Genomic DNA, 24,538 nt, shown 5'->3' on the forward strand with positions numbered 1-24,538 from the left:
GAATATGTATAACTCAATCACTTTGCTTTACTCCTGAAACTAACACAACATTGTAAATCAGCTATACTCTAATATAAAATAAAAATTAAAAATAAAACATTTTTGAAATAGAATTAAAATTTCAAAACTCAAACTTAATTAATAAAATTGGCATTTAAGTAAAATTTTTAAAAAATGAAAAGATTACTAATCATTTGCCAAACATATGTAATAAAGGACTGACATCTAAAAGATACAAAGGACTCTTAAAACTCAACAGGAAGAAAAGAAACAACCCAATTAAAAAGTGGGCAAAAGATCTGAACAGACAACTCACCAAAGGAGATATACAAATGCAAATACACATATGAAAAAATGCTCCACATCATATGTCATTAGGGAAGTGCAAATTAAACCAATTCAATGCTACTACACACCTATCAGAATGGCTAAAATCCAAAACACTGACAACACCAAATGGTGGTGAGGATGTGGAGCAACAGGAACTCTCATTCACTGCTGGGGGAAATGAAGAGTGGTACAGCCACTGTGGAAGACAGTTTGGCAGTTTCTTACAAGATAAACACAGTCTTACCTATGATCCAGCAGTCACACTCCCAGGTATTTACCCAAAGGAGTTGGAAACTTAGGTCCACACAAAAACCTGCACACAAACGTTTAAGCATCTTTACTCAAAACTGACAAACGCTGATAGCAACCAAGATGTCCTTCAAAAGGTGAATGAATAAACAAACTGTGGTAAATCTATACAATGGAATATTATTCAACAATAAAAAGAACTGAGCTATCAAGCCATGAAGAGTCATGGAGGAAACTTAAATGCATGTTACTAAGTGGAAGAAACCAGTCTGAAGAGGCTCCATACTGTACAATTCCAACTACAGGAAATTCTGGAAAAGATAAAACTACATGGAGACAAAAAAAGATCAGTGGTTGCCAGAGGCATGGGCATGGGGAGGATGAACAGGTAGAACAAAGGATCTGTGGGCTGTTGAACTATTCTATATGATACTGCAGTGGTGGACACATGACATGCATCTGTCAATTCCCAAAGAACTGTACATATTCAACATAGTTTTGGAAGTCCTAGCCACAGCAATCAGACAAGAAAAAGAAATAAAAGGAATCCAAATTGGGAAAAAGAAGTAAAACTGTCACTGTCTGCAGATGACATGATACTATACATAGAAAATCCTAAAGGCACCACCAGAAAACTACTAGAGCTCATCAATGAATTCAGGTAAGCTGCAGGATGCAAAATTAATATACAGAAATCTCTTGCATGTCTATACACTAACAATGAACTATCAGAAAGAAATTAAGGCAACAATCCCACTTACCATTGCATCAAAAAGAATAAAATACCTAGGAATAAACCTACCTAAGGAGGTAAAAGACCTGTACTCAGAAAACTATAAGACAATGGTGAAAGAAATCAAAGATGACACAAACAGTCGGAGAGATATACAATGGTTTTGGGTTGGAAGAATTAATATTGTTAAAATGACCATACTACCCAAGGCAATCTACAGATTCGATGCAATCCCTATCAAAATATTGATGACATTTTTCACAGAACTAGAACAAATAATTTTAAAATTTGTATGGAAACACAAAAGACCCTGAATAGCCAAAACAATCTTCAGAAGGAAGAACAGAGCTGGAGGAATCAGGCTCCCTGACTTCAGACCATATACAAAGCTACAGTAATCAAAACAGTATGATACGGGCACAAAAACGGACACATAAATCAATGGAACAGGATAGAGAGCCCAGAAAGAAATATGCAACGTTACTAATGCAAATTGGATTTTAGTTAATAATAATGTATTAATATTGGTTCATCAATTAAAACAAATGTACCACACCAATGCAAAATATCAAAAGGGGAAATTGTGGGGAAGGAAGGGAGTACTGAAGAACTCTGTACTTTTCTGCTCAATTTTTCCATAAAACTAAAACTGCTCTAAAAAAAAGTCTATTTTTTTTTAAGACTACTGCCCTAGGAGCAGACAGAGGACTTGCGTTCTTAGGTCTTCCTCATTCACTGACTGACTATGTAATCTCTACTGCTCAAAAGATGTCATATGCCCTATTTTATCCCACCTTTATTAACCCAGTGAGGTAGAGAGTGAAGGAGATGTGCCTCTCACTGCAGGAAGGATAAAGTAAGCCACCAAGTAGTATCATTTCATGCCCAACATCAAGAATACAAATTGTCACACTGGCAAAGCCAGCACAGAGAACTGTAACACTGAATGATAGGGGCATGTTTTTAATTCACTGAGACAATGGTATCTTTGTATAATGTCTCTAATACCAGGATTCACTGGGAAATATTTTCACCCACTAGAGAAAAATCGGGACTTTGTCAACTCCCTTTGACGATTCTTTCCAGGAAACATCTCAGGCATGTAACAAAGCAGCCACATTCATCAGTGACATTTACAAAATTTAATTATTTTCAAAAATCTCCTCAACCTAAATATACACTGGAAAAGCTCATATTAAAATTTTCTTTTCTTTTCATGGATATCTACTCATTAGAATTTATAGTCCAGCTAAGATATAACAGTTCAAGCTCCAAAGTCTATTTAATATTTGAATTGAACTCAATCTCTATGGATTTTTAAACTATTAATTTTTATTTCATGTATCCATTTAACACACCTCAGAAAGTTTTAGTATTAATCAAAATCATAATTCTAATAAAAAATATGCTTATAAACACTATTTCTGCAACATTTCCTGGTCAATGTAGCAAAACTCAAAATACGTAGTTTATATCGAATATACACTTGATGTTCAAATGTCATTGCTACCACTTTTAGCTATATGATTTCAGGAAGATTAACTTCTCTAAGCCTCAATGTCCATATTGGCAAAACAGCAGTAGTGGTAGTCAAGATAAAGAGTTACGAGATTTATAAATAATAGATAACTCATTTGCAAGACCCTGCACTGTGCCTGTCATATAAGTAGGTAGGAATATAAGTGGTAGCTATTATTTTGACTATTTTAAGTTAAAAATTAAACACTTAACACATAAATTCAAGAATGGCTTAGAACTTATATTAAATGATCATATACCCATTGACCTTCTTATAGACCAAACAAAACTGACTCTAAAAATTTGCTGAAGTTTATGTAGAAAAAAAACAACAAATAAATTAAGGGGTTGTTCTGAAATAAAACCAAACAAAAGAAGTTGTTGAAATATATTAAAAGATTGATTTTTAATCATTAATACTTTTAAAAAGGATCTGAAACCAATCATTTTATTTGCTTTTAGAAAACAGATTCACTGCTCTAAGATACTATAAATCATGCTGAGAGGATTGCCAACAACACTGGTAAGATATTTCTTCAGGAACCTACATTAAATAGAACATTCCAGTTTTCTAGGTCACTCTATGGCTGTATTTCCAAGGTCAAGCAAACAGCACTGACTCCATTTCTCTAAAAAGGAAGGTCTAGCAATGATTAATATTAAGAATTTGTTTCTAATGCTATGTCAACTACATCTCAATTTAAAAAAAGAGAAAAAACTGCTGTTTCAAAACCATATTTTCTTTTTTTTTTGAGAAATATTTATGCATTTACTGAATTTACTAGATTCATCTATCTATAGCTTAAGCTAAATGTCTATTTAATAACAGCTTTAAATGAATTTTTAAAACTCAAAACCATATTTTCTAATGAACACATACTAAAAATGATTTTTTACAAATGAAAAAGAACACACTCTAAGTATCTTCGACTACAACTTCAACAACGAAGTCATTGCACCCCATGCTGTCCCCACACGCAGAACCAACCATCAGCCGTGCTGTCAGCTTCTGAAATAAGTTTCTCTCGATCCAGCCTTCCATTCAAACCACCCCAATTTTACGGTGGCCTCCTGCCCTGTCTCTCTGCTTCCTGAGTCTCCCTTCCCATTCAACCATCCACACCATTACCAGAGTCATCTTCCTAAAACTGATCTCATTGGTAACATCCTGCCAAGGATCATTAGAGTTCCCCTGCCTGCCTAGAGAAGAAACCCCAAACTCGGGGCTGGCTGTGGCATCCCAGGCTCTTTTCAATCTGGTCCAACATAACCCTCCATATTCACCCGTATCCATCTTCCCATAACCTCCATCCGATCCCATCCCCAAAACCTACTAAAGCTTACTGCGCACTTTAGCCAAACTTTCCAAACGGGTTCTGCTAATGAAATGGAATACCCTTGCCAGCCCCTCCTCCTGAGAATTCCCGCCCTGCTGCCTTCAGCTTCTCTCAGGGTAAAATCCCATTTGACTCAAAGGACAAAGCTTTCCCCAACACCCAACCCCAGCAGAACTATTTGCTCCCTCTTCTGAGAGAAAAGAAAGTAGGGTGGAAAACTATAGCAAATAAAATTGCATTAAAGGGATAGACCATACAATGGAATATTACTCAGCCATAAAAAAAAATGAAATAATGCCATTTGCAGCAACAAGGATGGACCTAGAAATTATCATACTAAGTGAAGTAAGTCAGAAAGAGTAAGACAAATACCACATTCTATGTCTTATATGTGGAATCTAAAAAAAAAAATGATACAAATGAACTTATTTACAAAACAGAAACACATTCACAGACATAGAAAACAAACTTATGGTTACCAAAGGGGAAAGGCGGGAGTGGGAAGGGATAAATAAGAAGTTTGAGATTAACACATACACACTACTATATATAAAACAGATAAACAATAAGGACCTACTATATAGCACAGGGAACTACACTCAATAGTTTGTAATAACCTATAAGGGAAAAGAACCTGAAAAAGAATGGCGATATATATATGGAGTTTTATATATTTAAAAAACTGAATCACTTTGGTGTACAACTGAAACTAACACAATATTGTAAATCAACCATACTCCAATAAAAAAAGAGACAAACCAAAAATAAATATATATATAAAAGCCTTATTTGATTGCTTATAAAATAATGATATACTTCAGCAGATAGCTGCCTGAAATTCCTCTTTGGTAGAAGGCAGATGTGTGCTCTAAATTAGTAAGAGCTGAAAAATGAACACAGAAGACTTTCTTCAAAAGCCACTGTAAAGAGAGGGGCCCCATGTAACAGAAGCACCTGAGTTTCTTTTAAATTAATATGAAATACTAAACATTGCAAACTACAAATCTTCTCACTCAATCATCAGGCTTATAGAGGCAAATAATCTCAGTGCGTTTTATACATTTGTATACTCAGTTGTGGAGCTAAAATGGAAAGGAACACATGACAGCCTAGAAATTCCATCTCTGTGTTACCTCTGTAGTTTCTGATGTTCTTAGGATCTCAGTCTCAAGATGCTTTGGTCAAACCCCCCAGCTCCCCACAGAGCCAGGCTGCTGGGCACACGGGACCCAGAGGCAGAAACACAAACACTTCTCTGCCTGGCTGCAGATTAACATTAAGACAAATTGCTCTCACCACCTTTCCTTACATATCATTTAGTACCTGAAACCGTCATTACACCAGAAAAACAAGCATCTCCAAATTGTTCAAATAAAAAGTTCTTAAAAGCATAAAGCTTTTCTTAAAGTCACTGACTAAATAAATGTTGAGATAACCATATAAGGCTAAATCAGAACAACAACAACAACAACAAAAAAATAAAGGAGCATGAGGGTGATGTTTTGGGTTCAAAGTTAAATTTACTAACAGTAGCTAATAACCCATTACATTCCTGAACTGATATGTGTTCCTTATAGTGTAAGGCAATGAACAAGATCTTTGGCCGATTTAAATCCTAATTATTTGGTGGAAATTACTTTTCAAATCCATGTTGCAACATCATAAAACACTCAACTGTGTCATCTGGAAAATCCTCAGAGACGTCAAGGGAGCTCTCATATTCTCTCCAACTAGAGCAAAATCGCATACACTGTGTTATGGTTGTTAATGCATCCAGAGTTTAGGTTTCCAATTTCAGGACACACATTGCCGGTTGGAAACACAATATCCATTCGCTCCTTATTCTCTTTTTTTTTAATTTTTATTTATTTTATTTTTTATTTTTTTTGGCTGTGTTGGGTCTTCGTTTCTGTGCGAGGGCTTCCTCTAGCTGCGGCAAGCGGGGGCCACTCTTCATCACAGTGCGTGGGCCTCTCACTATCGTGGCCTCTCGTTGCGGAGCACAGGCTCCAGACGCGCAGGCTCAGTAGTTGTGGCTCACGGGCCTAGTTGCTCCGCGGCATGTGGGATCTTCCCAGACCAGGGCTCAAACCTCTGTCCCCTGCATTAGCAGGCAGATTCTCAACCACTGCGCCACCAGGGAAGCCCCTCTCCTTATTCTTTACCAACAGAATTTCACTTTTGTTCAGGGCACTAAGTGGGGCCAGCTAAAATGTCTATTTTCCTAGTCTGCTTTGCAGACAGCAGTGGCCCATATAACAGTTCTGGCCAGTGACATACAAGCAAAAACTGCTAAGTGGGCTTCTTAAAAAGATCTTTAAAAGGAGTCTTAATCAACTTGTCTGCGTCTTTTGTTCTTTGTCCTTGTACTTCCCCTTCTTCCCATCTGGAATTGAGACGCAAATGCTGGAAGAGCAGCAGCCATCTTGTAATGAGAGAACAACCACATGATGTACTACAAGTGGCTGAGAAGAAACATAGGAGTCTGGGTCTTACTGGCAAATAGAGGTGCCCTACAGCCCTCCCAGTCCTACCTGAGGCCTCTCAGTCCCTGAGAAAAAGAAAACACTATCATCTGTTTCTGCTACAAACAGCCAAACACAATCTAAACAGTCATTACCAGTTAAGCCTATTTCATTTTTTAAAAGAAAAGAAAAAGCTCAGACTAATACTGTCATAACTAGCTACAATGCAACACTATTATGATATAGCCCTGTTAAAGGTCACTTATTACACAACTGACTATGAAGCCCCAGGAGGAGATGAAATCTGAAATCAAGATTTTGCAGAATCCTAAAGCCAGCTGAAAACCACTGAAGCCACACTGTATGAAGGAAGCAAAGTAAAGAAACCTTTACACTCCAGCTTCAACTCAACCGGCACCAGAGTTAATTTACACAGTAAAAGACAGGATTTTGACCATTCACATATCTACGTAAGGACTTAAAACTGAACTGAAAATGAAAACTACTGGCTGTGAGTAGTTCTCAGTTCATTTTGTCACCATGGGCATAAGCAGAATCACACGGCTCTAATGAGAGAAGGGACTTTAGCAATTGCTTTAGCAATTCCTCAACATTTTCATGAGAAAGAGAAAATTTTGCCTTTTTCTTAATCGAAGAGGGTTTTTTAGTGATATATATATAGATAGATAGAGATAGATATAGATAAGTAAGAAATCTGCCACTCAGCTTTCATAGAGAATAATAATGAAACCCTTTTGATAGCTGTCTGGGGATAACTGATTAATTTCAAGGTCAATGGAAAAATATACATTTTCTTGGACCAAAATAATTTACCTTCCTTGTCCGTTAAGTCTAAAACGTATAGAATAAAATTTATTGGGTTCACATTAGTGATCTCATTTTCAAACTTAGTATCAATTTTTAAAAGTAACAATGTGTTGAGGAAAGAAAATCTTCCAATGATAGACTCCAACAGCAGAATTTCATAGATTAGTGACATCTAGTTAATATTGATAATATAATAATATATAATAATTATAATAACAGTATGTAGGTTAGTTTCCTTATACTGACAGGAAAGACAAGAGGGATGTTCTGCATCTTTTGTGCTAACCTACTAAAAATGTTTTCTATTTACATGGTAAATAAACTGCATAATTCACTATAGATATTAAAGAAAGCCACTGACATGGGCAATTTCTAGCATAAACAATAATAAAGAAATAAGTTTTATTCCAAAATAAATGCCTTTATTCACCCTGACTGTGGTAATCTGCTGAAGTAATGAGATTTTTTTTTTAATCAGATGCCCTGAATATCCTGGCGATGAATATATTTTATAAGCAAAGGGATTGGAATATGAATCAGGACACTGCACCCTTCTCTGCAGCAAATAGCTCTTTCTGTGTTATTCTAATTCAGCAAACAGTTGCCTATTTTCACTCAGAAGTAAAGGACCAAAGCAAGACCCAAGAATAGACCACACCATAAATAATTAGGGCTCGCTCACTTGCCGCTATTCTTGTTTTGTTCCAGAAGGCTAGGTCTGAAGTCCTTCCAAAGCTATCTGAGGACTAAACTCTCAACTTCTAAACCTAACAGTCATAACTGCTAACATTATAGATTATTGTAATTCTACGTTTCTGTCACAGATTCTGAATGTTACAGCTGACCCCACCGCTTACACATTCAACAGCTGGGGCATATGATCGCTTGGCAACCTGATAACACTCCAGCCAAATGCAAAGTCATCCTGGAACCAAGGAACTCGGGCAGAAATGAAAATCAAAATAAGCTCTCTTACGTTCAAATGGGAATGGAAAATGTTTTGAACAATGCATGATTTCAGAAAATGCAACAACTGTACTTTGAAAGTTGAGTGAACTGACACTCCCTATTCAAAGCCTACAATTCTTTTCTGATTAGATCAGCCCCACAGCAAGTCATCGGGATAATAAGCTCTGTAATGAAGTCATCGAATTGGATACTGATGGGAAATCATAACCGGCTTCAAAACACATCGGGAAACAATGAGTTTTCCAGGTCTCTAGCTTTCCACATAATACACTGGCCAATACTCTTACTCTCCTTTCCAAGACCAGATGAAACACAGAACATCTATAAAGCCGGGGACAAATTGATGACCTAAGCATTTTAAAACCACAAAGAAAACGAAGGAAACGACCTTCACTTTTTCGGTGAAATTCGGGACTATATGTTTGAAAAAGTGTACATGTAAGTGCAATACTGATCATTAGGTTATAATTAAAATGAAGTGCAGTGAAGACTGCAATGGCCTCCAGGTCTTCAATTTCCCTTTAGTTCCAAAGGCAAATAAAAACCATCTTTTAAATAACATCCGCTTCCTCAAGGCAAGTCAAATCAGCACCTCAGTTATGTCTGTTTTCCGAGTCACCTGCAATCACCCACGTGTCACAGAGGTAAAACTTGATGGGACAAAAATTCATACAGCTACCATTTTTTTCAAAAGTAAAAAAGGTACATACTTTCAAACTTTCAGACTTTTTTCTTTCTGACCTTAAAGAGCACAGGTGTACATCTTCCATGAGGTTTATTAGTATATTGCAATATTTCTCATTTTTAAGGTTCTGGAACAACTGATTAAGAACCTTATTTTTAAATGGGAGGACAGATGTAAACATGAGTGTATTGCACACGAACACAGACACAGATGCTACAAATGTGCTTTAGCCTAAAATATCATTGCACTTGCTCAGTGGTAGTGTCATACACAATAGAGTCTTGGCACAAAGGAATTGTGATTGTGCTGTTTACAGAATTCTACATGGATTAAAGGAATGTCAATAATAAAACATGTTCTAGAAGTATATGAAATATATTCATGGGTAGATTTTGAACACTGGGGGGATTTGGAATTTAATTATTCAGTTCAGGATTCTATATTTCTATTTTTCACAAATAGAAAACTAGTGATACATGCATTTTTAACCATATAATCCCCATTCAATTTACAGAAATTGAGTTTCTTAAGACCACAGCAAATATTCAAAAGATGCAAAACCACTTGAATGCAACCGATGAAATAGGCCACTATTCACCATGAATATATTAAGGCTCTGGAAGCTACCCCTGGGTGTGGAGCGCTTAGAAGCCACAGTTAGGAGACCGTCTGGACACACTGAAAAATAATTTCCAGAGACAAAAACACCCTTTAAGATGAGAAGATGCTCTTTATCTAACGTCACATTTAACTATAAAGTCAAAATAAACATGATACTAAAATATCAATACTATTTATCATAGAATTTCCCCAACATAAAGGATAGGCAGAAAAATATCTCAAAATATACTCCTTTACGTTTAAATTTACCACAGACTCACTGACGAAAGTCTTTCATGCATCACACTATCAAATAATCTTTATCATACGTAAGAATAGATATATAGTCACAAACCATAAACTTTTTCCATGTAAGATCATTTTAAGAAAAATGATTTGGTGATGCTCTCAGTGGTGAAACAGTCCATTTATTTAAGAAGCCAAGGACCTTTTTGATAGGGTTAACCAATACCCCATACCAAGCAAGAGCAGCAATGCCTTAGTAATCCTATGGAGAATTAATCGGTCTCCACCCTCCCAGGAAGAATTATGATTATGCGTAGTGCTTAAAAGCTTTTGCAAGGGAGAGAAAACGCAACGTGCTTCTTGGAAACCAAACCCCTCCCCCGCACTGTACTGCTCGCCCTAGGGCGTCTACGGGCCGTCGCCCACCCCACCACCCTCCCCGCGCTGGGGTACGGAATTCCATCCCAAAAAGACCTGGTCCATTCCCAAGACTGGTCCAGACACCTGTTTACTTGTGCCCAAGCAGTGGTGGCTCGGGTTAAGCAAAGGCGACGGTTACCCCTCTGGTCCCTGCCAAGCCCCGCGGCCCAGGCGCGGGGAACCACATACCTTTGTACCTCTCCAGGACATCCTCGTAAGCCTGGAGGTACTCCTGCTCCTCCACGTACAGGTAAGCGGCTGGGGATAGGTACCCCGCCATGCCCAAGTCTACCTAAGCGACGACTGGCCAATTCCCCTCTCCCGCTCGAACCCCGGACAGGATCGCAGTCAGCAAGATGCAGCCTTGGTAATGGAAACGCGGAAGGAGGGCAGGCTAGGGGAGGGCGCCGGGGCGCAGAGCTAGGGACGCAGAGCCGGGGGAGCAGAGCCAGAGCCAGCCGGGGAGACGCCCAGGCCCCCTGGCGGACCGCGGGTGCGGGGCCGCCCGGCGCCCAGGAGCCACCGTCCTCTCAGGTTTCAGCAGCGGCCAATCTCGGCGAGCCCGGGGGCGGCGACCGGCAGCGCCACGCCGCGCTGAGGAGAGCGGGACCCGGCGGGGACAGGCGGAGGGCTGCGGGCGCCGGGACCCTCGGAGGCCGAGGCGGCCGCCACCCTGGCTCTGCGCTGGGCGCCTGCTCGGAGCCGGGAGGACGCGCGCGCTGCCTCCGCCCGGGATGCTGCGCGGCGCATCTGCGGCATTTCCTGGCCGCCGCGCCGCAGACACTCGCCCGCGCCCCGGGGAGAGGAAGGGAGGGCACAGCGGGGGAGAGAGGAGGGCGGGCGGAAAGGAGGGGGCGAGGCGGCGGTCAGCGCCCCGGCTGGCTCGGCTCCGGCCCGCGCCGCCCGGCCCCTCCCGCAGGCAGCTCCGCGGCGCCCGGGCCCCTCTCCGGCCCGCCCACCGGGTCCACCGCGCGGCCAAGCCGGCCCACCCCGGACGCTGACTGGCCGGCCCGGGTCCCAAGGGCGAGGTTTCTATTTGGGACCCACAACAGGTGCCTGGGAAACAAAGCCGCGGATCGCGCCACCCGCGCGCGCAGCCCCCGCGAGGCTCCCGGGAGAAGAGTGGGAAATACTCTTCGATCCGGCTGGTGTCACAGAAGGACGAGGTCGCTGGGACAGCGCGCGGGGCAGAGCCGGGGGTCCGCGCCCCAGGCGCATCTGTGGGCGGGCGGGGGTCCTGACAGCCTGGAGACGCCTGCGCCTGCGCGCCCGCCGCCCCGCGGCCTGGGGACCAGCCGGCGGTCCCTCCCTTCCGCCCCCCAGAGCCGGCCCGCGCATCTGCCGCGGCCACAGCCCGAGTCGATTCACAGCACCCGTCTCACTTTGCCACCTCCCTCCTTCTCCCTACCGTTATTCACCCCACACAGCACTGGTCTCCACTGAATGTGAGTAAAACGGGTACAATTCCCTTCGCTTTGGCATCTATCGTATACTAAAGTGGTGAGTTTAAGAGTCCACTGGAGAAATCGGTTGGTACCCAGACATGTAAGCAGGTGTGTTTAAGAGGACTGACAGAAGTCAGCCAGCCTTGGAAGGAATCCTGGCTCCTGACTAACTATGTGACGTGGCCAAGTTACTTATCCTGTCTTCATCAGGATAATCATATCATAAAGTTCATCATATATCATCATATCATAAAGTTGTGATATCTCAACTTTATGATAACTTTATAAGTGTTAGCTGTTGTTGTTGTTATTATTATTAGATGAACCAGCTCATTGTTGACTCTGATTTATGACAACTTCACCTGTGCCCACATCTCCCCTTGCTATTTTTTCTTTCATAAGTACTGATTTTTGTCCTTGATGATTCTTTTTTTTCAGTGATGTGAATCTGGATCATTTTCCATGAATTGTTAGATGGGAATGAGTACTCTTGGAAAACTGTATACTCTTGATAAAACTTACTTGAGTTAGAATTGGAAAGCTTTACTTCTCATCAGTAATTGGCCTATTTTTGTTACTCCAAACAGAGCAAGACCACACTTCTCTTTTCTGTCCTGACCTCTGATCTGAGTTTGATCCACTAAGCCTTTAGGATCACTAGAGTTTTCTTGCAACTTGGCATGTATTTATGTACACATTAGTTCATGAAGTAACAAACAGGGATCATATGGGACACCTTCTGGAAATGAAAGGGTTAGTAATTCGATCCCTAAGAGTCATCCCATATACAGACCACATATATACAAATGGAGATCTCTCAAAACTCTCTTGTCTCCCTCACAGTGAGTAAGGTCATTAAGGGCATAGTCTGATCCTTCATCAGAAATTGACACCCAGTAGCACCCAGTTTTGTGAATACAATCACTCCACACTGCAGTGATTTTAACTGTCTGTTGGAGGAACCAGTCAAAATGAACAAGCAGCATTTGGGGTTGTTGGTAAGAACAGCCTTTACCCCATGCATTCTTGAAAAGATAATAAAGGATCAATCTGCTAATAATAATAGTGTATTCCATAGGGAAGGAGCAAAAGCAGAGCAGTTAAGAGCTTGGCCTCTGGAGTCAAGATGGCCTGAATTCAGATCCTAGCTCAACCACTTCCTATGACCTTGGGAAGAGTATCTCCTCTCTCAGCAGATTTCTGGACTGAAAAATGGGGGAAATAATAGTACCTACTTCATAAAATTGTTGGGAAACCTAAATGAAATAACATATTAGGTGCTTATGAGAGCATCCAGCCATCAGTCAGCTGTCACTTATAGAGCATTTTCCATGTGCCAGGGAATCTGCAAAATGTTTTGCATTTACTACTTTAATCACCACAGCCATGATCTTTTGATAGAGGAAATGAAGCTGAGAAATGTTCAGTAAGTTGTCCAAGAAAACACAACTGGTTCATGATAGAGGAAGAATTAAAGTCCAAAGTCCGACTCTGCCAAGGTCCTTCCATTCTAACTTCAAAGAATTCACATGGGTCAAATATCCATACTTTAAAATAACACTGTCACTAACAAACCATGTACCTTTACAGGCACTTCAAGACTGAAAACCCCAACTTACAGTATCCTGCAAGTAAGAACAGTAGATCTGTCTTACGATGATGTTAAAGGCATTTACAGTGGGTACAAAGCCCCTTTCTTTCCATGTTACCATGTCATTCTCACCTTGACCCTGAGAGATCAGAAGGGCGTATATTATAGATTTTAAAATGAAGACACTACAATAAATGCAAAAGCACTTTTAAAAATATAAGTATCAGACATGTGACACCATCACCAAAAAGACTTTCGGAAATGTACATCTGATTATGTCATTACACTGCTTAAAAATCTTCAGGTGATTCCCCACCAGTTACAGCATAAATAGTCCTATCTCCTTGGAATTGTCCGAAAGCACCCTTACAGTTTCTGCTCTTCCCTACAAATCCCAGGCTTTAGCTACACAGATGACTTGCAGTTTCCATTTGAACCCATCTCCCTGCTGTGTTCCTGTAGCTCCATCCCTCGGAAGTGGCCTTCCCTTTCACTCTAGTCCATCAAGCTCGTTAAATCTCCCCTCAGAAGGTGATCCCCTCAAAAGGTGATCCCCTCAGGAACCTCTCAGGAACCTCCCATGCCTCCCTCTCCATCCAAGGTCATTAGATTCTCCACTGGGTTCTTGTAATACAGGTACTCACAGCCATTACAGCTAATCTCTCACCCGTGTTGTAACTGTCTCACAGCACATCCATGGTCATGTTAGACTAGAACTTCTTTCAAGGCAGAACTGTGTGCTTATCTTCATTTTATTCCAGAGGCTTAATAAATATGTATTAAATGTGAATGACTTAAGGGATTCCCCCTGACCATATGGTCTTTTTGACTCTAGACATTTTCATTCTATTTTATTTTTATGACCTTAAAAACAAGTAAAAATATGAGACTTTCAATTCCTTTATTGCTAAGTAACGAACATGCTGGATGGACATCCTCACACCATTTCTGACCCTTGCCCTGTCTCCTACTAGGGATGAACTTCACCGACGGGCCGAGTTTCAGGCCAAGTGTGAAAATGCCTAATAAAATGAGAAGTTGAAATCTGAATGGTATGTTTTCCAACTACCCACTGCACCAAATGCCCTCAGATGCCCTGTTCCTTATCCTCACGCTGGATGATCTGTGGCAAATTTAACACAAAATCTATCTGGATTTCACAGTTCAGCCACATGACAATGAAACAGATATTTGCAGACTGGCCCCTGAGCCTATGCTTGGGCCAGTGATGAAATGATTATGATTTGTGTAGCAATAGCCAATTTACCAATATTTATTTTAAACACAGTAAGTAGTACATGTCCATACTAGGGCTGCGTATTCTGTTTGTTGTTTTATTTTGTTTTGTTATATTTTTGAAGAATTGATATAATCTTAAAAGTATGTAGCTCAGAGGTCTCCAGTGCACCAACTACCAGTAACTTCATAGTAAACCTTTTACAACGAGTAAGACATGGCCCCTGCCCTCCCAGAGCCTACAGTCTACTGACCCCAGCACCCACTTGTCCACTGCACCCAGCAGAACCCCCAGGTCCTCCATTCCTTCCCTACCAGCAGTGTACACCGACCTCTACTACCACCAGCCTCTACTGACTTCCTGTCTGTTAGTTTATATAACCTCATTCCCCCTGACAAACATATGCCCTTCCTTCTCTCATAAACCTTCCTTCACTACCAAAAGCAAAATACCCGTCTCTGCCACCTCTATCAAAACTCTCAAGCCAGAAGGACCTTGTACCTTCCGTAAAAACGCAAAGGACAGGCATCCCAGGCTTTCTACAAAGCCCCAGCAATTTCTCACGCCCCCGCCTTTCACCCATCTTCCCTTTCTGCTGAGCCAAATATCTGGTACCCTGGTTCTGGCACTGTCTCCTCCACTCCCTTGGGGGTATCTTGACAGGGCAAGGAATCAGGCCTCGGTGACCAAACACTTTCTGGTACTCGCCCAGCTCTGCGCCCTCTCCCAGGCCACCCCTGCCCACTCTCACTTGGCTCCCAAGCTCTCTCCATCCTCCCTCCACCCCATTCTCCCCCTCCACCCTCCTCTTCGAAGGCCTGGGTGAGACCAGCCAGCATCTCACAACAGAAGCCAGAAGAAGCTCAAAGCTGTTGCCCCAGAAACCTGGACTAGAGAATGGCTGGCTGGGCCCTGTTTGTTTTTCCCGTAATCAGAAAATCCCACTGGGGGACACTAGGGGGACTCTCAGCCGCCATGATGGCTGGGACCTGAGCTAGTCCCCTCCAGCACCCCCCCACCCCCAAAGAAGGACAAGTACCAACTTTGCATGATGGTGGGAGGCAAAAGAAACCGAGTGGGAAGGGGCCTGAGGGAGAGAGTGGGGGAGGGGGGAGAGGCCCGATCTGCTGCAGAAACCAACTCCAATAAACACCTGGCCTTTGGCCTTTGCAAGAGAGCTCCCGAAGACACACCCCAACCTACCCCATCACCATTTCTGAGAAAAAAAATTGAGGAACAACCACCCCAGAAAGCACAGCTCACATACACACAAACCACACAGGCACTGCAGGCAAAGGGGGGGGATAGATTTCCACAGTAGGCTCAGCTTTCAGCCAAGTAAAACAAGCCATCACTTCTGGGACCTAAAGGCAGTGCAAGGGAACACCGGGTAACAGAACAGAAACACTGGCCCCTCCCAGGTATTAATTAATCAGGGATGCATGATGGCTAAACCCTCAAAAGCACCAGGAGCAGAAGCTGCTACAAACACATAACGCTGACAGAGATGCTACACTTAAAACACACACACACACACACACACACACACACACACACACACAAAACCACATCCAGGTTGCTAAAATACCCTCCGCAATTCTGGGTACCAGAACCCAGGAATCTACCACCTCCCCCCCGCCGCCCCTGTTAAATGTGGTCGCTCAGAGCTTCTATGCAAACATGGAAACGAAGCTTCCAGCAAACACACCGGGAATCACTGAGTTAATACTTTCAGATTGGCACGGGGGCGACTGCACATAAATAGGAAACTTCAATGCAGATGCCTGTAAATATCCCCTTGGTTTCAAAGGTATCGATTCCTCCAACTAGAAGACAGGGCCAAACAGCTTAGTCACCAACAGGCAGGGCCAATCGCTCTTCTGATAAATCGGGACAGAAAGTCATCCTCCTCCTCCACCTTGAGCGCAGATCTCTGCCCAGAGCATCAGCTCCCAGCCAGACAGGGCCCCCGGGGATTCCATGGGTGAATTTCTGCAACTCTCCTCGCACCTCCCTCTATCCCCTGCCCCCGCCCCCACTTGCTCTTACCTGCTATCCTAAGCACTGCCCTCTCCGCGGGGTCCAGCACCGAGCCCCCGTGGATCTTTCTTTTCGATCTCTCATGTTTAGGCAAATTCCAGGGTAAGGTATCTCCAGGAGCTGGAGATGCAGAGCCAGATTTCTGGCTGAAATCATCTTCATCGGAAAAATCCGCAGAGGAAGACATCGAGCAGCGGTAGGACGCGTTCCCGGAACTCTACAGGGGATGACACAGAAAAAAGCATCAACAGCAAAACACTCACGTCGGCTCGTCCATCTCAGCAGCCCCCTCCCTGCCCCCAAACGGAGTCCGGCATCCTGCATCATCTTCAGCGCGGACGGGGGACCCACACCAGAACCGACACCCAGGGCTCACCATCTTCCCTGGGCCACGGCTCCGACACCAGCCGCAAGCCCCGGGCAGCTCCAGTTCATGGAAGATTTGCACCCAAGTGTGTGGCCTGCGGTCCGGCCACCAGCTCACAAATGACTGGCCCAACAATGAAGCCAGAATCCACAGCCTTCCTGTTACAAACCTATAGTATTTGGCTCCCCCACCAGGCCAGGACCGATATTTTCCATTACTAGCCTGCTGCTTAATTCATTAACGCAACTCACTCCAAGTTGCAAAAACAAAGCACAAATGCAGGATGCTGAGTCCCAATTCCTTTCCGTTTCCAGTCGGAGTCTCCCCTCTAACCAGGTTTGAGCCCCTCGTCCTCTTTAGTTAATTTTCTTCCTGAGCTTGAAGTTGGCTCCCAGAAGAGAGCAAGGAGGGAGGAAGGGCTGATTCTGAGAAGAGCCTTGTCTGAAGACCGGGAGGACACAAAAGACTGTTTTCAGAAGCCGAAGGCAGCGCCGATAAACAAACATCTGAACTCAGCTTAGAGTTCTTGAGATCATTTAAACTACTAGCAAAGTAACAGCTGCCAGTGACGGAAATGAGAATGATACAGCAACTCCCCTCTGCCCCTGGTCATTACACAGTGAAATGAGAAACGTGAGGCTTTGACCCACATGCTTGGCCTGACCTCAGTCTCCCTTCCAGGAACAGGAGCCGGTCTGCAGGGCGTATCTCGCATTAAAGGGCTCTGTCTTCCCCGCAGGGAAAAGGCACCAGACATTATCCCTTCCTCCTTGGTTGAGAAGTTTGTGATGATTTAGGGAGCCACCAGCTTACCATGGAAACAAGGATGCTGACTATCTGTGCTGTGAATAGGGTTCTAAACAAGATAAGCATCCAAGGGAAATCTTCACTTCCCCATTTAGAACTTTGCTGAGGCTTAAGATGCAAAACTGGTGTAACTCGAATTCCTGAAATGGAACTTGCAGCCTCAGATTCCTACGAAGCCAGTGGCAGGCAGGAATCAGTGAGGCGTGCTCCCATCAGAGTAGAAACCCTGGGCTGCTCACAAAAGCAGTGGTGACGCAGCAAAAACAGGCTGTGTGACAACATCCCAAGGCGTGTGGAATAAACCAGAAGTGAATCAGGACCTCGCCTCCATCTATTCAGGCATGACAGTCCTTATTCACTTCTAGTGGCCAACACCATCATTTTTCTTTTGTCGGTTTTTTTTTTTTTTTGGAGTAAAATTGCTCTACAATGTTGTGTTAGTTTCTGCTGTACAATGAAGTGAATCAGCTATATGTATACCTATATCCCCTCCCTCTTGGACCTCCCTCCCACCCACCCCCCATCCCACCCATCTAGGTTGTCACAGAGCACCGAGCTGAGCTCCCTGTGCTATACAGCAGGTTCCCACTAGCTATCTATTTTACACATGGTAGTGTATTTATGTCAAACCTAATCTCCCAATTCATCCCACCCTTCCCTTCCACCCCATGTCCACATGTCCATTCTCTACATCTACGTCTCTATTCCTGCCCTACAAATAGGTTCATCTGTACTATTTTTGTACATTCCACATATATGCGTTAATATACGATATTTGTTTTTCTCTTCCTGGCTTACTTCACTCTGTATGGCAGACTCTAGGTCCATCCACATCTCTACAAATGACCCAATTTCGTTCCTTTTTATGGCTGAGTAATATCCCATTGTATATATGTACCACATCTTCTTTATCCATTCATCTATCGTTGGACATTTAGGTTGCTTCCATGTCCTGGCTATTGTAAATAGTGCTGCAATGAACACTGGGGGACATGTGTGCTTTTGAATTATGGTTTTCTCAGGGTATATGCCCAGTAGTGGGATTGCTGGGTCATATGGTAGTTCTATTTTTAGTTTTTTAAGGAACCCAACACCATCATTTTAAAAGTACACATACTATTTCCTGTAAAGTGTCTAAGATTTATCTTTAGCTTTATTCTTTCCCCCCAAAAGCAGTCTTCCATTTTACTTTACATGAAATGTCATCACCTTGGTTAATTATTAACTTATTTAGATTTTGTGTGTTTTCCCAGTGGCAATCATGTACTACGCAAATAAATAAATAAAATTGATTTTCTGTATTCGCTGGAGTCCACAGAGAGTTGTGAGGAGCATTAAGTCAGTCACAGGATGCTATCAATCTACTTTATTTTCCATGCTTTTCTGAAAATTCATCTTGAGCTCTCTGAGGCTGTGTTGCTGGCTGGATCGGTGAAAAAGGATGACATTCTTAAAGACTTTTTCAAAAGGGTATTGGGTTTCCTTGGTTGCCTTCTGTCTTCCTTAAAATGGCTTCCTACCTGTCCTTATGAAAGGTCATCTTTTATCTGTGAGCTTGTATTTCTTGTTGTTTCCTAGACTCTTTCAGTGAGGATAGTAATTTGATTGTTTATCTTTACAGACAGACTTGGGGAATAACTGTTAAAGGACTGCCCCCATACAAAAATCCCTGGTTACTGATTTTTGTAGACAGAGTAAATTGTTTTAATGGTTAGCATCTCAGCTGATGGAACAGCAAAATGTGATTTATGCCATGACATAAACACCACTCATCACACATAGCCAGATGGGAACAGTTACTACCCTGGACCCAAGGGTGTTGACTGGTGCAGCCTCTAATCTGGACGTGTCCTTGGTAAATGGATAAGAGAGAAAGGAAGACAAGACAATCAGCAACACCTCTTTCAACAACATGGCACAGGGAAATACGGACACACGCAGACAGAGGAAAAGCACGCTGACTTATACATGGCAAAGTCTCTCCCCTGGCTACGTGACTTGAGCGTTTTAACCATTAAAGTATTCAATTTTTCCCCACAATAATTTTCATGAAGACTTTTTAAATATAAGGTAAACTATACAAAATTAGGCCCATTTGAACCTTGGAAATTGAGAATCGATTTTTTTTATCATTTATATGTTTTGTATTCTGAGAATTACCTTTTAATTCACTTTTGAATTTTTAGACATATGCACTCTTCGGTATAGAAATTTCTTTTCTTTTTTAGCCTTATTTGGTCGCTTTATTTAATTTGAAGTTTCTTTTTTTTCTCGGTAGTGTTTGTTTGAAGTTGGCTCTTTAGCAGCCAATGAGGTAGGGAATAAATTGGACACCTTTTAAGGGCTACTGAATTTAGTCTTTTAGGCTACAAGTGTGTGATTCAGTAAATGCGCTTACTTTAGTGAATGAAAGGTTGTCTGTGGTTTCTGTCTTCAAATTTTGGGAAATTATATTTGGAATCAATAAATTTTCATTCACTGTTATGTCAGTGGCATTCATATCAATGAATAAAGTAGACTTTATAAAACAAGCATTCCAGGTGGGATGCTGAAAATTCTGTCACTAACCTGTTCTTTCCTAGTAACAGGCAAACTGGCTGATCAGATAGCCGATTTTTTTGGTTTCTTTTTTGTTGTTGTTAATTCTTTTTTTATTGAAGTATAATTGATTTACAATGTTGTTAGAGGATTCTTTTTCAGATTCTTTTCTCTGAGAATGGATTAAAATGAAGCTGCTTTGAAGTCAATTGACCCTCTAAAACTGTTCTTTATTGATTTCAAATGACTTGCCAATTCACATCTCCACCTTTGGGGGTTAGAGGAATGAGTGTGAGAGTACAGTTCTCCTTTCTTATGGAAAAAGCAAACATATTCTCTGACCCAAAGTCCAGAGCCTAACCTTTGATGTGGGGCTTGGAAGGTAAGACAAAGGAAGAGGGCTCTTGGGACCAGCAAAACCCCGAGTTCCTCCTGTCTCTTTCTCTACTCCTGTTGCTTAAGGTTTGATTCCTGTTAAAATATAAATATCTATGTCCATGATAGAAGATTGGTTAAATAAGTGACAGTATATCCATACAATGGACTACCCTGCAACAATTAAGCAAAAATGTTATTGATCTACATTTAGCAAAGTGGGAAGGGTTCATATAGAATGATTCCTTTAAAAAATATCTGTGTGTGTGTATGTGTGTGTGTGTGTGTGTGTGTGTGTGTGTATAGATAGACAGACAGTAAGATGATTTATAGATGAATAGGTAGATACATGATAGGTAGATAGGTAACTATCTACCAATGTGTAAACAGCAGTTATTTCTGGGTGATGACTAATACTATGAATGAATTTAATTGTATTCCTTATAATTTTTTAATCCAAAACAAATAGTACACAAAAAGATTACTAAGAAGATACTACGTCAAGGGTCAGAGAAAATATCAAAGGTTGTAGGAGGAAATAATTATTTAAGCCAATGTTTTTAACTATTTGAGGCTCACAGACACCTCTGAAAAGTTGATGAAATCTGAGGAAGCCTCTCTTCAGATCAAAGCCCATCAGCAAATACACACAAACTTTGCATGTGATTTTATGGAATTCACTGCCCCAGGTTAAGCCCCCAATTTATAACCATGAACTGTCAACCCCATTTGGCATGTGTGTTGAAAATGGAAAAAAAAAAAAAGGGAAAGAATGTGGAGTATTCAGAAGAGGAGAAAGGTAATTAGGATAGTAAAGACAAAGTTGGCCCAGGTCATCATGTTTTTAACGTTTGGCCTTTTTTTTTTTTTTTTTTTTTTTAAATAAAGGACTGTGAAATACCTCTGGCCTGATATTGGATCTCTACAACCAAAAAAAAACAAAAACAAAAAAAACCACTAGGTTGTGAGAAACTAAAAACCCAAGCATTGTGTCTTATTACAACCTACTTATTAAGGCAGTTTGAACAATTGAATTAGATCACCGAAAGCTTTAAAATGACTTTCCTAATTGCCAATTCATTCACGTGGTATAAAAACAACCCAAATCTCCTAAAGCCAGGATAATTACATAATGCGACATTTTTAGAAGGGGAACTAAACAATAACTCCTCTAACTGAAACCCCGGTGGGGGATCTGAGACTAGTACAATGGAGCTGCCTACCCTGGAAGCTGCCCAGCCTCAGTACCATGAACCAGAGGAAAGCGCCAGGAAGTTGCCTCTGCCCCAAGCAGCAAGAAACAAGTGCAGAGATAAGGCTTCCAGATAAGGCTTCCAGAATCCCAGAGGCTGGAATGTGGTATTTCACAAAACCGCACACCTGCGATTTATGCACATTTCTGTAAGCATAGTTCCAAAAATTTAACCAAAAAGTAAAAATAAAAAGCCTATGAAGAATCAATTAGACAAATCCAGATTGGGGGGCATTCTACAAGATAATTATCCTGGGCTCTTCCAAAAAGGAAAAAGGTCAATGTCACGAAACATACACACCCCCAAAGCAGGGACTCTTCTAAATTTAAAAAGACAACAGAAGCATAACAACAAAGTTATGAACCTTGATGGGAGCCTGTATTTCTTTTTAAGCTGAAAAGACATGTTAGGGACCACGGGGAGAATCTCAACCTGGATCATGGATTGTTCATCAGCTGATATTGGGAAATTACTATTAATTTTCTAAGGTGTGCTAATGGTATTTCGGTTATGTAGGAACACATCCTTATCTAAATTCGTGCTGTCTGCACTTGTTCTCAGTTGTTTCAATAAAAACAGAGAATTGTGTTTATATTGGCATGTGGCAATAGGTTAACAGTAAGTCTTCACTGTACTACTCTCTCAACTTTCCTGTAAATTTGAATATTTTCAAAACGAAGGGTTGGGGAAACACAGAGCAAGGTTTTTGTTTTTTTTTTTTAAGTGTTGCTTAGTCTAGGCCTGTTCTCACAAGATCACATCACCCGGGTCTACATCCATGGTGACAGCACCCAGCTAAGTAATTTCCCATAGCACCTCCTCATAGAAACTTGGAGGAAGCAAGGGGCCGACTTCAAGGGGACCCCAGAGCAAGGTGATCTGCCTGCTTCTGTCCAGATCACAGTTTTAGATGGAAGAATATTAAAAAAGCACCTCTGTGTTATCCACTTACTACACAATCCAGTGAACACAAAGTTAGTATAATATCACATAATTTTTTACATTTTATATAAACCCAAAGAAACCACCAAAACTTAGAGTAAGTGAAGATCTAATTTTGTTTAAAATTCCGTTGATTCGGTAAGTACAAATACTAACTTCTTACATATTGCATAAAAATATGCAATCTGGCCTAAGACTATTATTCTATACCAGTTTTTTATTTGGAAATAAGTCCAAAAGCAAGAGCACATTATCTGATTTTAGAAATCCCAAGGAAAACCATCTCTACCACAAAGATATGGTGTAGAAGAAAAGAGTTAAGGAAAATGTAAGAAAATGTGTTTAACCCCTTGAAGACAAAATGACCTACGGAAAACTTCAGGGGCTGCCTGCTTGTTTTAGTTTTACATTTTTTTCAAAACTAGTTGAACAATTCAGGTACTTGCTCATCAAATAAATGACTCCTAATCAGCCTCTTAACTGGAAGCCACCTTTAAATACTAAAGGGAGGACTTTGGTTTGGCGGGGCCTAGGCTGGCTTTCACTCTCTCCTTTTAGGGGAGATTTGCAGGAGCCATAACGCAAAGAGGAAGGGGAGCCTGGTGAAGCTAGAGAAGACGGTGGGGGGGAGTGGTCGAAGGGAGGGGAAGCTGGAAGGTTCTTGTGTCTGAATCAGGGAGGAGTTTTGGGGGAGAGAGTGAATGAAAACCAAGGTTTCCTTCTGGATGGAGAAGCCCAGTTCATCAGCCTCTGAAAGAAGAGCGCTGGGATTCAGGACACAAATTCTCTCTTACGCTCTCTAGGGTGTAAGACTGTGCATTGGTTAGAGTGTTCCTTGGTGTTAGGTTTCCAGGGCAACCGGGCTCACTGATGGGATACAGTCAGGAGGAAGTGCTCCTCGTCACTCTCCGGCAGCTGTGTGGGACGCTCTACAAGGTAAGCACCAAAGACTCATTTCCCGAGGAGCCTGGCCTTGGATTCTAGGCTGTCTTGGCTCAGCTCTAAGGCATTCTGCAAGACTTCCTTCCTTTCAGTTTAACCAGCAAGTTCTAACTCCCTGCATCACTTATTGAGTGACTGCAGTCAGGGGCTGTACTGGGTATTTTCACTCACTATCTTATTTAATACTCACCATAACCTGATAAGGAAACCTCCCCTAAAGGGAGGTTAAGTCACTTGTCCACAGCCATTCTGTCAGTCCAAGGTGGAGCCTGGATTTCCATCTGGGTCCTTTGGACCCCCAAGTGCCCTGCAGTGTGGTCCCAGGCCCTCAGAGGAATACAGAACATGCTGACAGCCCTCAACGATCTTACCATGGATGTGGAGAGCCCAAAAGGGTTAGACTTGCTCTGTGTTCAATTCAGTTCAAAGCATGGAAATGACCAGGAGACAGGTGTCAGTTCACAATGAGGAAAAACCATGCAAAAAGATACAACTTCTCAGAAGAGGAAAGGACAGCTGTGGGGGGCAGGGAGCTCCCTCTTACCCGAGGGACCAAGCCTTCACTGAGGAGAATGTCACACTGACTCCCTGTTCTTCCATCACCAAGATTCTCTGGTCCTG

The 24,538-nt window shown here is 41.9% G+C and overlaps 1 protein-coding gene across 19 annotated transcripts in view; it reads right to left on the reverse strand.

Moving 5' to 3' along the window:
- Positions 1–24,538, reverse strand: part of DST (dystonin) — a 488,177-nt gene that overhangs the window by 373,067 nt on the left and 90,572 nt on the right. For 13 of the 19 annotated variants that reach the window (XM_082414288.1, XM_082414278.1, XM_082414289.1 and 10 more), the window contains exon 4: positions 16,703–16,910. In XM_082414288.1, the coding sequence (XP_082270414.1) occupies positions 16,703–16,910 (208 nt within the window). Of the gene's footprint in view, positions 1–10,569; positions 10,863–16,702; positions 16,911–24,538 lie in introns of those variants that run through there. The other 6 variants (XM_082414279.1, XM_082414277.1, XM_082414276.1 and 3 more) reach the window with 1 other exon arrangement.

This window comes from Balaenoptera physalus (genome assembly GCF_965194825.1).
Source record: "Balaenoptera physalus genome assembly, chromosome: 11".
In the NCBI taxonomy this organism is placed as follows: domain Eukaryota; kingdom Metazoa; phylum Chordata; class Mammalia; order Artiodactyla; family Balaenopteridae; genus Balaenoptera; species Balaenoptera physalus.